General features: G+C 35.1%; 1 protein-coding gene across 1 annotated transcript; it reads right to left on the bottom strand.

Annotated features, from left to right (window-relative positions):
- Window positions 1-285: 285 nt before the first annotated feature.
- On the bottom strand, window positions 286-8,763 carry LOC18038474 (ER membrane protein complex subunit 10). Its single transcript, XM_006428579.2, has 8 exons — window positions 8,373-8,763; window positions 6,961-7,023; window positions 6,771-6,866; window positions 5,455-5,502; window positions 2,072-2,143; window positions 1,364-1,422; window positions 867-954; window positions 286-650 (listed from the first exon to the last, which is right to left on the bottom strand). Exons 1-8 carry the CDS (start codon window positions 8,694-8,696, stop codon window positions 498-500), a joined length of 903 nt encoding a protein of 300 aa, XP_006428642.1. The 5' UTR covers window positions 8,697-8,763; the 3' UTR covers window positions 286-497.
- Between the last annotated feature and the right edge of the window lie 5,892 nt (window positions 8,764-14,655).

Here is a 14,655-nt window from a genome sequence, read left to right as displayed (position 1 = left end):
TACAAAATCCTTGTGAGAGGTTAGCAGTTGCTTGACCAAGGAAGTTGACAACTACTTTAAATTCATTAATCTCTCCACCAAACTTCTCTTCAGGCTTTGCTTCAATTTGCTCCAAATCTGTTTTTGAGATGTATTTGCTGGACACATGGAGTATTGTTTCAAACACACAGGAGCCATGTAGTTTTTTATCAAATCACAAATAGCCGAATATCGTTTCTGTTTTCGATTAAAATTCAGGAAAATTTTCAGTGCTTTGCCCCTCAAGAAGTTACCTGTGACCATCAATTTCTTTTAGCATTTGAATGCAATCTCGTCAGACAAAAATAACCAACAGTAGGAGATTTACAACATGTAATTGTCAAACTATGATCAAAGAAACAAAAAATTCAATCCACAATTCCATCTATTTGGGGCCATATATCTGGAAGTTAAAACCCCATTGATCTCACTAGCTTTAACTGATAAATTTTCCAAATGAAACATGTGACTCTAACCCATCATCTTCTTCGGACGGCAGAGCCTGTCCCACGCTGAATTGCGGCTGCTGACTGCTGGGTTTGGCCACCTCCCTGAACACCTTCCTCGGGCATATTCATAGCTTGTGTTACGGCATTGATGACTATTAGTCCCAGGGGAATCAGGTACATCCACTGAAAAAGAGAGATGATACATTAAGTTCAATCAGTTTGATCATGTTTTCTGGGTTACGTGCATATGATGAAGATATGACCAATTTCTATGTGGACTAAAATAATTTGCCCAAAATCCCAAAAAAATAATTATGCCGGTTTGATTAAACTTCTCCATTCAATCACTTATGTTGCACAGTTTGTTTGAAGACAACAATAATATTTGAGAATACTCACATATTTAGCCCAGAAGGACCTTTCAGGTGGGGGTATGATTTCGCCCTCTCCATTCTCGCCTAGTACCTCTTCAGCAAAAATTGGTGCCCTGTGATGGATGAACCACAGCATCACAAACAGCATTCCAACAAATTATGAAAACAAATAATATCATGATTTTGGTCACTCAGTGCAGCACATATTAATACCACTGTTTGTCCAGCCATTGGTTGATGGACAACAAAACCCCAAAACAGATGCAAAAGGAGCAAGTGTGCTCACTGGCAGGCATGCAGGCACATATAAACTTGCAGGCAAATATATATATATATATATATGCATCTGAGGGTGCATTCGCATGCAAATTTATCTCAAGGATGTCAATTAACATGCTGCAGCTGGGTCAATTGATGTTTAAGTAACAAGCTTTCTGAGGATTTCTTTGACTAAGTGAATTATGTAAGCCATGATGTAAGCTCGCCTCACAATGTGAAAAGCAAGAACATGCAAAATAATACCTTGGCGCCTGCTCACTGTTCTTCAGAACTGTGTGCGAGTTGAAAGACCACTTGTGAGGCTGGAAAGTAGACAAACAGATCAGAAATGAACTCACAAAAGTTTCAAGTCAAATCCAATTCTTCATAGTCAGAAACACTTGTGTCTTCAAATCCAATACCAAAAGCATCACTTGGCCTATCTATGTTTAAAGCACTAAACTAGAATTTCAAGATATAGGGTCCATCTCCAGCTCCCAAATAGTAGAAGAAGATTTTCAAAGACCACTTCGCTGCTGCATTACGTGAATGAATAAGGAGATTTGCTACCTATTATATATATATATATATATATATATATATATATATATTCTCAAGCTATTCAAGCAAATTATATCGATGAATAGTGTATCTCATTATATGTATGATAAATAAAGCTTTTAAAAGACAAACTTCAATAGTTTTACAAGTCTAAAATTGTATTTAATTCTTTAGCAGACCTACTTAAACCCTACAACCCTAACAGAAAATATAACTTTGATAAGAGAGAATTCAAGTGCACAACGATGGAAGTCTAAGTTGTGTCTACATAGGGTTTTCATTGATGTTGTAAGTGGAAATACTGCTGCAAATGAAGCCATCTGCATAAGTGAGTCATGAAAAGGCACAACTAAAGGAATAGAAATTTACACACTTCATTCATTCGATAAAAGAAGATGGGTCCTTGCTTACAAGTTTTAATTGCCTAGGATATGAACATGCCCCAAATGCACCATAATTGACAGCCAAGATATTAACTCCTTCCTGCAATAAAATAGATTTGGAGAGGGAATATATAGTTAAATTACATCAATACTGATAGCAATCTGAAAGTCATGCAAACAAGTAAAACAAACTGAATGGTCCATGTCAGCCAAATAATTGGTATTTGTCAAACAATTTCACAATACAAGATATAGCAAAATTTATTGTTTAAAACTGGAAGCAATGCTTTGAATACTTTTCGAGAATTATACATCTAAATAAGAGTTACAACAACTATAGAGGCTTCCAATCAATGTTTAGCTCGATTTTGTTTTCTCCTCCCCCATCAGTGCTAATGCTCATTCAAAAACAAGAAGGAACTCATGTGCACAAGGGGATGGTAAAAACCTACAAAGCATATGTGAATACAAAATCCATCCTTGTAACTAAAGCCAATTTAAAAAACATAAAATTGCTTTAGTGATCAAAAGAGAATACCAATATCAATAGGATTCCTCCCCCCTCCCCCCCCCAACCACAAAACCAAGAAACAAAAGATTATATATATAACTACATGAAATATGTACAAGGATTGGTGGGACTAAAAATCCACAAAAATAAGGACGAGAAGTCCCAATCTAAACAAAACACTCAAAAAACTGCAAAGATAAATATCCCAAAACCCACAAACAATAGCTCACTAAGAATGCATCCATCATAAGATAAAAAAGCTTCCCAATTAAGCAAAATAAAAAAGAAAGAGATGTCTTGGAATTCAGCAGTAATAGATGCCCAGAGGGAAGCCCAAAACTTCACTTTGTCCCATAGGTGTGAAGGATCTTTCCCAGCTTTGTTATCAAAGATTCTTTGGTTTCTTTCATTCCATACAACCCAAAAATTAGCCAAGACTCACAGTGCCATAGAACCCTTGTTTTTTTCTCCTTTTAAGCAAGAAAAACTTTCCAATAGGAGGGAGTAACATGAGGCAGGAGCTGACCAGCTTAGATTGAAGGTCTTAAACAACTTAGACCACAAAAAGTAAGCAGCAGTGCAGTGTAGAAATAAATGATTGACATTCTCTGATGCTTTTTTATAAAAGACACACCATTCAGGAAATATTGCCATATTAGGTCTTCTTTTTTGAACCATGATGTTTGTGTTGATTTTTCTATGAGCAACAGACCAAACCATCATCTTCACCTTGGTAGGGACTTTAGCATTCTAAATTAGGTGAGAAAGAGAAAATGAGGGAGCATTGTGGTTATCAATGAGATTCAGTGAGAAACATCCTGATTTATCTAAAATCCAAACTCTCTTATCCTCTCTCAGATCCCCATAGGATCCCAAGCATCTCAGCACATTGTTCAGATTCTCTATCATTCAAGTTTCTAAGGAACTTAAAATCCCAACTCCACTGCATAACAGAGTACTTAAACAGACTAGCTATGGAGCACTCACGACCTTGAGAAAGGCTATATAATCGAGGGAAAAGATCACAGAGAGCAGCCTCCCTAATCCAACAATCCTCCCAAAATCTAACTCTCTGCCCATTACCTACTATCAGCTTAGTTTTGGATAAAAAATCTGTTTTCCTTTTTGAAATAAACACCCAAGGACATCTAGTACTCCGCCTAACAACATCAGCTACATCCCAACCATTTTTATGCAACCCATACTTCCATTTTTATACAACCCATACTTACTTTTTATAACACAATACCAAAGAGAATTAACTTCTAATGGAAGCCTCCATAACCACTTCCCAAGCAAGGCCTTATTTCTGTTAATAATATTTCCTAACCCTAGTCCTCCCTTGGATTGCGGTTGAGAAACTACCCTCCAGCTGACCAAATGATCTTTTTTACCCTCCCCTATGCCTTCCCACAAGAAATCCCTCATAGCCTCTTCTATCCTTTTAGCCACTGAAACAGGAATTTGAAATAAAGACATAAAATAAGAACGAAGGCTGGACAGAACAGATTGGATAAGAGTTAGCCTCCCTCCTTTGGAAAGACAAGCTTTCTTCCACCCATCCAATCTCCTCTCAACTTTCTCCAAGACTGGAGCCCAAAAATCAGCTTTCCTACAGTTCCCCCCAAGTGGTAATCCTAAGTACTTTAGAGGCCAATTCCCAATCTCACACCCCACTGAAGAAGCCAAGTCAATTAACTTTTGATCCTGGAAATTTATGCCTACAATTGAACTGTTCCTCAAATTAATTTTCAAGCCTGAAACTGCACAAAAGAAATCCACAACTTTGAGAAGATTGTGAAATTTTCCTACATCATCGGAATGGAAGAAAATTGTGTCATCAGCAAATTGGAGATGAGAAACCAAAATTTTATCTTTACCGATTGAGAAACCCTCAGTCAGCCTGGATTCTTAAGCTTTGTCCACTAATCTGCTGAGTACATCAACCACAATTGTGAATAGGAGGGACAGAAAGGGTCCCCTTGTCAAAGACCTCTAGAAGCATGAATCTTGCCTCTAGGTCTACCATTCAAGAAGATAGAAAAACTGACAGAATTTAAGCAGTCCCTCATCCAACTTCTCCACTTTTGCCCAAAACCCCTAGCTTCCAACACAAAATCTAAAAAGTCCCAATCAATGTGATCATAAGCTTTCTCAAAGTCAATTTTGAAAATAAAACCAGGTCTTTTGCATTTTCTATACTCCTCCAAGCCTTCATTAGCAACTAAAACTGCATCCAAAATCTGTCTATCCCTCACAAAAGCCCCTGGAGAGTAAGAAATGGCCTCCCCTAACACCTCTTTGAGTCCAAGAGAGAGGACTTTAGAAATGATCTTATAAAGACTTGTCACTAAACTTATGGGTCTGAACTCACTCAATTTTGAAGGCTGTTTCTTCATACCAATATCAATAGGATTGATATATCTTGTGTACAAAAAAGCCTCAGAATGTATCAACCACTTGGGAGGCAATTTTATCTTAATAGGGATAGAAAGTCTCATCTTAGAGTGTTCTAGCTTTTGTCATTGGCAATTTTGTCCTTATTTTTAGTGGACTTCTCTAGTCTCTCTCCTATGTACATTCCCTGTTACTAATATACTTCTATTAGCTTCTGAGCCACTTTAAAAATAAAAAAAAAATTCCTTAAGGCTATCAAACATCAAAGTTTCAATATGAGGAAATTCTGAGCACACAGATGAGTTCTATGTAAATAGCAATCATCCGGACAGTTCGAAATAATAACAATATAAAATCTAACAAAGCAACAAGAGGAAGCAATCCATCTATGAAAAACATATTCTAAAGAAAGAACTAAAATTTTCCAAAATGAGACAAACGATATATTAATGCAAAGAGAGAGAAAAAAAAAGAAAATAGTAAAATGGAAAGTTCATGACTACCATGTGTATGACAAAATGCTCATCCAAACCCTCCCGTGGAAGACATCTCTGTAATTAGAGAGAAGGAAAGTTAGTGTTGCATAGACTAATAGCTGGGACATGCATATGAGATTTTTCAATATTTTCTTTCTTTACTTTTTGGGGTTACTGTGAAACGGCTTGTAACAAAGAACAGAAATAGCAACACCACTAGAGAAAAACAACCAAAGTGTACATCAAACATTTATTTATCAATGCCAAACTAGTATTTCTTTTATAATACCATCAGCATGCAGGAGAACTCTTTTGGCCTCAATGATTGAAAACTTGGTAAATGCTTAAACTCTTCAACATATACGGAACAATTGTCAACTTGAAAAATTTAAAAGATTGGCCACAAAATTTAAAAATGAAAGAACAGTAACACAGAGCATTGAAAATATTATATCAAGAACTTCGTTTTGTTAGCTGATTGGCATGGGAAGTTTCAGAGACCTGCAACCGATGGCAAGGTTTCCCTTTTTACTCTAAATACCTTTCCTCTACAAACTGAAGGGGTACTGCCTCTATTTGCCAGTTAGTAATAGCAGTCTTTGGATGTACTTTGACCTCCATTTCTCCTCATTCGTTTACTTTTATATGATGGAAGCAGATATCCCTAGTGGAAGTTTATGTTGTAGCCTTGTAAAATTGGTTAGACCCAGTATTTATAATCAGATGACAAAATTTACAAATTTGAAATACACAAATTCTTAACAACAACCAAGGATAAAATCAGGGCTAATGATTGCTTCTGTAACCTACAAAAACCTGATATTAGACAGGAGCATACATGATAACAATAAACATGAAAAAAACTTAAAACAGACTGAACTTTCAACTCTGCGAATATGAAGAGTGAAACATTAAATTTAATTGAAGTATGATCCAGACATTTTAAATTTGCAAATCTTTCGCTCCTTTTCCCTTTTTAAAGGATGATTCAGACTTTTACTTGATTATGTAAATGTTAGCAAACCAATTTCTAACCCTTTGGAATTTCATTCATCAAAAGAGTCCTATTTTTTTCCCCTCCATTTTGCACTTCCTTATTCTTTTCTTTCATTTTTTTGGGGGGTTTTTTACTGATTCTTTAGATTGTAGTAACTCATTTGCCGCAATAAATTAGTCTGTTTAATACACATCCCATATACTTGTACTCTCCTCTCTTTTGGTTTCTTGTACTTAATGACATTTTACACATAACAATTGATACCTTATAAAACAATCTTGTAAATTGATGCAAGCAAATGAAATAGCAATTGAGTATAAAACAATGAATTAATTGAGCAACTTACTGCTTTCACGGATGAAATAATGTAATCCCTACCAGGAGGGCTCACAGTATTGGATGGCAGTCTTATCCTGTAGAAGTCATCGTCTTGCAGTAGCTTCTACAAAAACAGTACAAACAGATTACGTATTGGAGAAGCCAACCAGCAAAATAAAAAATCAAGGAAACCAAGACTATGCACAATTTCAGATTACTTCAAATTTCTCCTTGTCCTCTCCTGTAAAAGCATTTCTTGAAAAACGCAGCTTTGTAAGTGTCTGTTACAAAAAAAAAAAAAAAAAGCATATAACTCAGCAGCCGGTTGATTTTTCATGTAACAAGCAAAACTTATGTTCCAGGCAGTAGACAAGAGACAAGAACACCAGGGATTTAAAAACACACAGACCATAGTAGACCAGTTAAGTGTAAATCTATTCACTTCATATTATTAAATTAAAAAAAAAGTAACAACAAAAACATAAAAATAAGAATCGCTTCTGATTTTATTTACAAAAGATCTTAAAATTGTTTTGGAGAAAAAAACTCGTGTTTCTTGATTTGATGTTTTCAGATTTTAAAACACCTTTCATTGCTTGTATTGAAAACAGTAAAAAAATGCATTAGGCAGAAGTTAGAACTATAAATGAAAACTATTATTCTATAACTGCATTACAAAAATACATACAAAGCGTCCAATTTGGCAGAATTTTTGCCATAAATACCCACTTCTATACATTTCAAGACGAGCACAACCATAATAGCCATTACCTACAATAACAAAATCAAGCAATATCATACGTTTTAAATTTTACATAATTCATTAGAATTAAACTAAACTAGTTCGTTGCAAGAACTTATAATTAATTTATGTAATATCACACATTTGTCCATATTAGTTATGATGTATATAATAGTAAATGCAACTTTGAAAACTATTTACATCACTAATCCAAAGCAGAAAATATTGCTATGCATAAGTCAATCACGTACCAATTATTGGCATTTAATAATGAAGTGGACAGCTATTTTTTTACTTGCAACTGCATGTAAAACCCACAAAATTTTCCTATAATCTATTGAAAAGGTCAATTTACTTTTATGTTCACCCTTCTACACATTACTTTCCAAAAAAACAATTTTGCAGAAAGAAAGTCACTAATCTAGAGCTAGAAATTCACCATTTTATAAAGCAATCAAAAAAGAATTTTTTAAAAATCAACTGTGTAGCATTGGCAAAGCACCCTTCTAGAAAGCAAGTTCCAAACATGACTTGACAGAAATTACCAATCTAGTGCTGGGAAGATGAAATTCACCCTTCTATAAAGCACTCCCTCAAAATTGCACTTTTTCTCACCAATTTAGTACTTGAAAATCACACTTCTCGAAATTGCAGAATTTAGAAACCTCCCATCTAGTGCTTAAAAAAATCACTCTTCTATTATGGCGCTTTCCAAAAAAGCAAAAAAGCAATTTTTTGGAAACTCACCTGATTACCAAAAAGCACTCCCAGATTAACTAAAAAAGTCAAATTCAGCTTTCATCTTCCAATTTAGTTTTGATTTCATGCACGCCTAGTAAAAACAATACTGTATAAAAAAGGCAAAAGAAATAGAAACGAACGACAAACCTGGCCACCGTGGCTCGAAGTCTTGAGACGAGCAGAGAAAGTGCCAGCAGGGACAAAATCGGAATCACCAAAAGCGTGTTCTAAAGAGAATTGGATCTTAGAGTCCGAATCCTGATCCGAAACTTTCCTTCGAGTCGTTGTGGTCGTGGATCGGGTGGGTGCGGGTTCACGGGGCTTAATTTGGGGCTTCGATCCACCTTCGAGGCCGAATTCCTCGTCATCGACGAGAAGCTCGTCGGATTCGAAAGCTAAAGAAGAGTGACAAAACAACAAAAGACTGAAGAAGAATAAGAACAGAGCGAACAGAGGGAGTTTCTTCTTCATTGTTTTTGCTGATTCGTTTCGTTTATTTTCAGTTTGGACTTCAAAGTGAGTGGCGCTTTTCAGGCTTATTATTAGATGTCCGTTTTTGTAATTTTGGTCGACTTATCCGGCGTCGTTTCCGCTTTGGATTATTCGTCACCAGATTGTTGAAATGAATTTCGTTTGCTTTTTCTTTTAATTTGCAAAGATATAAAAAAATAAGGGAAATTATCATTCCACCACCACTATTTTGGTTTATATTCATCCAACCATCACAAAATTCTAACATATTCTCTTAATCACATTTTTTTTTAAATTTGTATTAATTAGCCACTTTTACACTAACATCATTAAATAATTTAAACGAAATAATAATTTTACTACTAAATAAATTAAAAGACCATTTCATCTTATAAAACTTTTGAAAAATACAAAAATTATAATTATAAAAATATTCCTAATTTTAATAAAAAATAGATCTCAAATAGAGGTGCTCAGCTAATTTTTATTAAATTTAGATTTTGTAAAATTTTAATAAAAATAACTGAATTTATTTATTAAAAAATATAATTTCTTAAAATTTTATTAAAATAACTGAATTTATTTATTAAAAAAATAAATCCCAAAATTTTAATAATTTAGGAAATTTTTATTATATCCAAAAATTTTGCAATTATCTTTATAATTATATTTTTTTATTAAAATAATTTTTATTAAAAAATAAAAATTTTAATTTTGGAGATTTATTTTTATTAAATTTAGGGTATTTCTATAATTATAATTTTTTTCAAAGTTTTTATAAAATAAAATGATCTTTTAATTTATTTAGCGGTAAAATTGTCATTTCGTTTAAATTATTTAACGGTGTTAGTGTAAAAGTGGTTAATTGATACAAATTTTTAAAAAAAGGTAGTTCAGAGAACATGTTAAATTTTGTGGTGAATGGATGAATATAAGACAAAATAGAAGTGGTGCAATGATAATTTTCCAAAAAATAATAATAGTACCTGTGAGTTATTAATTATTTTGTAAGTTTCCAACTAAATTTTATTTTATTTTATTTTTATCCGATTTAGAACCTATATTATTTTACAAAATTGTCTATTTTTATTATTTTATTAACTTAATAAAATAGAAAATTATTATTGTTAATTAAAAGATTAAAGAAAACTATCATCCTTGATTAGTGTGTAAGCATTTGTTTTCAAACCTGGGTTCGAATAGGAGAACCACGTCATGTTAATGTGCACATTAAATTATATATATGGCTGAGAGTTCTCACAACCCAGACACAACGACGTAATTTTTAGGGGCGTGCTCTAACACTTTATTGATAGCCTATTGTGCAAGTCTCCTGTTGGGGGCATTATGCCAAAAGTAGGAGAAACACCATCCCTTCTTTTCTTTTTATGCCCCAAGTCCTTCATGTGTTGCGACATAGGGGCGAAAAATGAGGATCCTATCAACTTGTCCCGACCTAAGATTTATAAGCGCATGGGCCTAGTTTTTACTTCAGAAATAAGAGAAGACTTCCACATCCAAGTTTAACTTAGGCTTATATTACGAGCTGCTTAAATTCCAAACCAAAATGGCTAAGTACTCAAGGCAAGGCATGCAAACTTGGCCTTTGGCCAAATACCTAGAAGGTTTTGACTCTGTAACTATCCTTCACTTATAAATATGTAGAAACTCTCTAGATACATGTAGAACATGAATACGCTTGACAATTATACATAGAATTCTAAAGGATATTAGAGAAATGAAAGCTCTCTCTATTATGAGAATTCTCTCGATTGGAAGATTTAGAACATAGTGGAACTAGACAAGCCTCCCTATAAATAGGACTTGGTCACTTAGTATTTTTTTCAAGCAACTCAAAGCAATTCCAAGCACTTTCCAAAGCTCTTATATACTTACACTTTTGAGAATAATAAAAACTCTCTTTAGCTCAATTACTCTATTTGGTCTCTAGCTTTGGTGCAAGCATCTTAGCTTAGTTAGAGAAAAGTTGAGGGTTTGCTTAGAAACAATGGGGCAATAATTGTCTAAATGTCGCGTGGAGTGTGCTACAACTCACCTTCCAGTACTGCACCCAGGCCAACTTAGCCACCACATGTGCATTTCATTTTCTTTTCATGAAGATGATGCATATTAAGAAAGGATAATTACATTAGTATAAAATTGTGTCTTTTGTATTTTTGAAATAGATTCTGGAGTTTTGAGTTAAAATGTAGTAAATTGAAGTTTCAATTGTCTCTCGGTATTTTTTTTGAACCAATGAGACTTAGTTGATGATGATTATCGAATCTGGTGTGCCATTCTGGCCATTAAATTTGTGATGCATTTTCTCTTGGATTGAAAGTTCTATTTGTGACAATATTTCAATCCTCCTACCATAGTTGTGTGACAAGTATTCCTTTTATCTTTTTCCTTTCTTTTATTTTCAATTTTGGTTTATGTTTTATATACCGAATAGAACTAAATGCAGTGTTCTAGGCTCTTAGGTCATGTTTGGTTTGTAAAAAATAAAGAAGAGGAAAAGAGTGAAATGGAGAGGAAGAGGAAGAAAGGAATAGAGAAAAGTAGTGAAATTAGATTTTGTTGTTTGGTTCGATATAAAATTTAACAAGGAAATGAAGTATAATTTTTTTCCTTAGACTAATTTACCCTTTACCTTAAATATTTAACTATTTATATTAGTAATAAAAAATATATATAAATAAAAATGACAGTTCGGTGGCCAGCGGTGAAGGTTCGGCGACTTTTCGACAAACGTCTGGCTCCTTTTCGGTGAAGTCCGGCAGGATTCCGGCGACGTCCGGTAAAGTCTGGCAATGTTCCGACGACATCCGGTAACGTCCGGCGGTGTTCCAGCGAAGTCCGGCAGTGGTCCGGCAAAGTCCGGCAATGACCTGCGTGGTCCAGCGGTAATCCATTTAAAATATTAAATATCAATAAAATAAAATTATAAATAATAATTATTAATGCTTTTTTTAACATAATGAGTGGCGGTTCCTCAGGTACCCTAGGTACCTCAGCAAAGGGTACTCGACCTCCCCTTGTTCCGAGTACCAAGAGCAAGTCGCAGGATTCCTCTTTCAATAGTTCCAAAGGTACCTCAGTTACCCGTAAGAGAAAATTTGGCTCCTTGTTCACGGTGTCGGGAGATCTCATAGAGAGGAAGCTTGATCCAGCGGCCAATAAAAAGATATCTCACTCGACTGACTATTTCCTCTATATCTCTGAGTGTGTTTCTATGGACATGGTCGATGAGGTGGACAAATTGGATATAAACGAGCACTATAGCCAGGCGCTCAAGGCTTGTTATAATCTGAGTGCTTCTCTCTCTTCTGCTTCTTGTCTCTCTATTTTCTTTTATATCATCTTTTTTCCGCTGCAGGCGGCTTTCTACCTCGGCCACAGTCTTCGAGATTTCAGCGATACCTCAGCTACACAAGCAAAGGTCAAGAAATTGAGGGAGGAGCTCAAACTCAGTCAGTCTCAAAAGGAAAAGCTTGCTGAGGAGGTTAGGGCCTTGAAGGGGCGCTTGGACGACCTATCCCGAGAAAACATACGCATATCCAAGGACTTTGAAGAGGCTGAGGCTAGGCACGATGAGTTGTTATCTCGCAAGAAAGACATGCTTGACAAAGCTTTTACTTATATTATGATGGAGGTTTGGAGTGTAGACCCAGAGCTGGTGGTACCTCGTGTAGAGAAACGGGTGGACAAGTCAGCCATTTTGAAGGCGATCGAGGATAGGCAAGTAACTCAAGGTCCTCCATCTCTCAGCCCACAGCTGTCTTCTAGAATACCCCCAGTATCTCAGACAGATCTCCCATCCAATGGCGCAGTCCATGAGGGTCATGCCTCTTCGACCTCGAAAGCCCCTGTTGATCCCTTTGTTGAGAATAGCGATGCAGACGATGTTTCACCTTCTGCATGATCCTGCTTGGTATAATTATTTAGAAATCATCACCTGATATTTCAGTATCTCTTTTTTTTTCTTTTATACTTTTTGTGGTATTGTATCCCCTTTGCTGTATTGGGATAACTGTCTCTTGCAAGGTTGTCTCGGCAATCTTGCTGTGTTTACATTGAACTTCTGTAATAGACTTTATTTAGCATGCCATTAAATTCTTCGCTAATATTTGAGCAATTGATTACATAGATTTGTGAAGATCCTTTTAGTACCCTGACTACCTCTCGATATATATTTTTTTTGCTTGCGTGGTGATTCCTGCAAATATGCTTGCTGCCCATCTTAACAGAGATTATAGCATATCTCAAATAATTAATAATTCTTAACAAAATATTGTCCATAACTGACTTGAGCGTCGGAGTGTGGTTACCGGCCACCACGGGCTCCACCTCTAACCTCTCTTCTCTGTTTTGCAGGTTAAAAATAACTCATATGCCAACCCTCATTCCAGACCCAAGTCTCCCAAAGCTCACTCATTTCCTCCCTTTACTTCCAACATTTGTTCGAACCCAATTCAAATAACACACTGTGGGCTATGCAAGGACCCCATTACCCTTAATACAAATTTTATTGTGTTTAATTGAGTTTTAGTTTCTTTTTGCTTCATACCAAAGTTTAGTTAAAACAATTGGCCCATCTGTGGGGAGTCGTACAAAAAGCCTCCACAGCAATTGCCATAACGAGTCATTAGGTGTGTTCACAAAAAAATGGCACCTGACGTACCCCCTGACGACATAATAGAATATCTAAAGAGAATGGGAGACCACAACCATGATGAGATAGACGATTCAACAAGGAAAGCACCTTAGCTCGATAAAGGCAAGTCCATCCAACACTATTGTTGTAATTAATTCAAATGCTATTGGTGTCAATGTGCACAACAAGTAATATAATGATGAGTATTCAAGATTGTCTCCACAGGGATTGATGTTATCAGATTTGCTACAACAATCTCAACAGTGCAGTTTTGCTTTAATTAAAAATAAAACAGATAATAACACTAATAAATTAATTGAAATAAAATGCAATAAATAAAAATACAAATAAATAAATTCTCACGTCACACTTAAGGATAAAACCAATGAGAATGGGGTAGTTGAGTGATTAAATTCACTTAATGGTTTCGACTATTTTTTCAATGTTTGGCTCGGTTGCTACAACATCTGCTACAACATCTGCTACAACACTGGGCAGAATCCTTATGTATCCTTAGTTGTCGCATGTTGGATGTCTTATATCTATATGCAACCTAACAATGATCAGTTGTTATGCCGACATAAGATATAACATTACACGCTTAGGTTCTAATTACCTTATAAGGTGAATCTTTGTGTCTAGTTCATCACTAATTTTTTATTAAGCATGGCCCTTTTGGAATCAAGTAAAACTCAACTCAGAAAACTCAATCTAAAACCAAGTATTACTCTGATATGTTCCACTAAGATAAGCACTTTTGTGGCTTTTTCTTAGCTAGTATCATTAAAAGGGTGATCAGCTGAAATAATGAATATAAATAAATACTATCAAAACAAAATTATGTACACTACAAAAGAAAGTGTCTTTCACGACGGCTCTTGCAACTGCAAAATAAGTCGTCGCAATTGTCACTTACACAACCCCCTTATAACTTTATTGGGTTAAACAAAACTGAGCCCAAATTCAAAAAGCTTATTAAATAAAAGTCAGCACATTTTACCTTTGTTCTTCGTTATACCAAAAGCTCAGCCCACTTATAACTTTACTCTTTGGTTGAAAAACACATTTTACCTCATTTCTCAAAACAAATAAAATCAAATTCCAGTTTATTTTACGAAGACAGAGCGTGTTGTTACGAAGATGAATTAGTGTTTATCTCCAAAGTGAGCTCCAAATTGGTGTTTAATATCAAGCACTTATCTTTGGAATTAAGCAGCTTATAGTGTAGAGACAATTAATCAAATTCATTGTCGATTTTATTTGCTTCTCATTTGCAGATTCCAGATGCATCAAGTTCTCACC

Source organism: Citrus clementina, unplaced genomic scaffold (assembly GCF_000493195.1).
Source record: "Citrus clementina cultivar Clemenules unplaced genomic scaffold, Citrus_clementina_v1.0 scaffold_6, whole genome shotgun sequence".
NCBI classification, from domain to species: Eukaryota; Viridiplantae; Streptophyta; class Magnoliopsida; order Sapindales; family Rutaceae; genus Citrus; species Citrus x clementina.
This window is presented reverse-complemented; position numbering and strand designations above follow the sequence as displayed.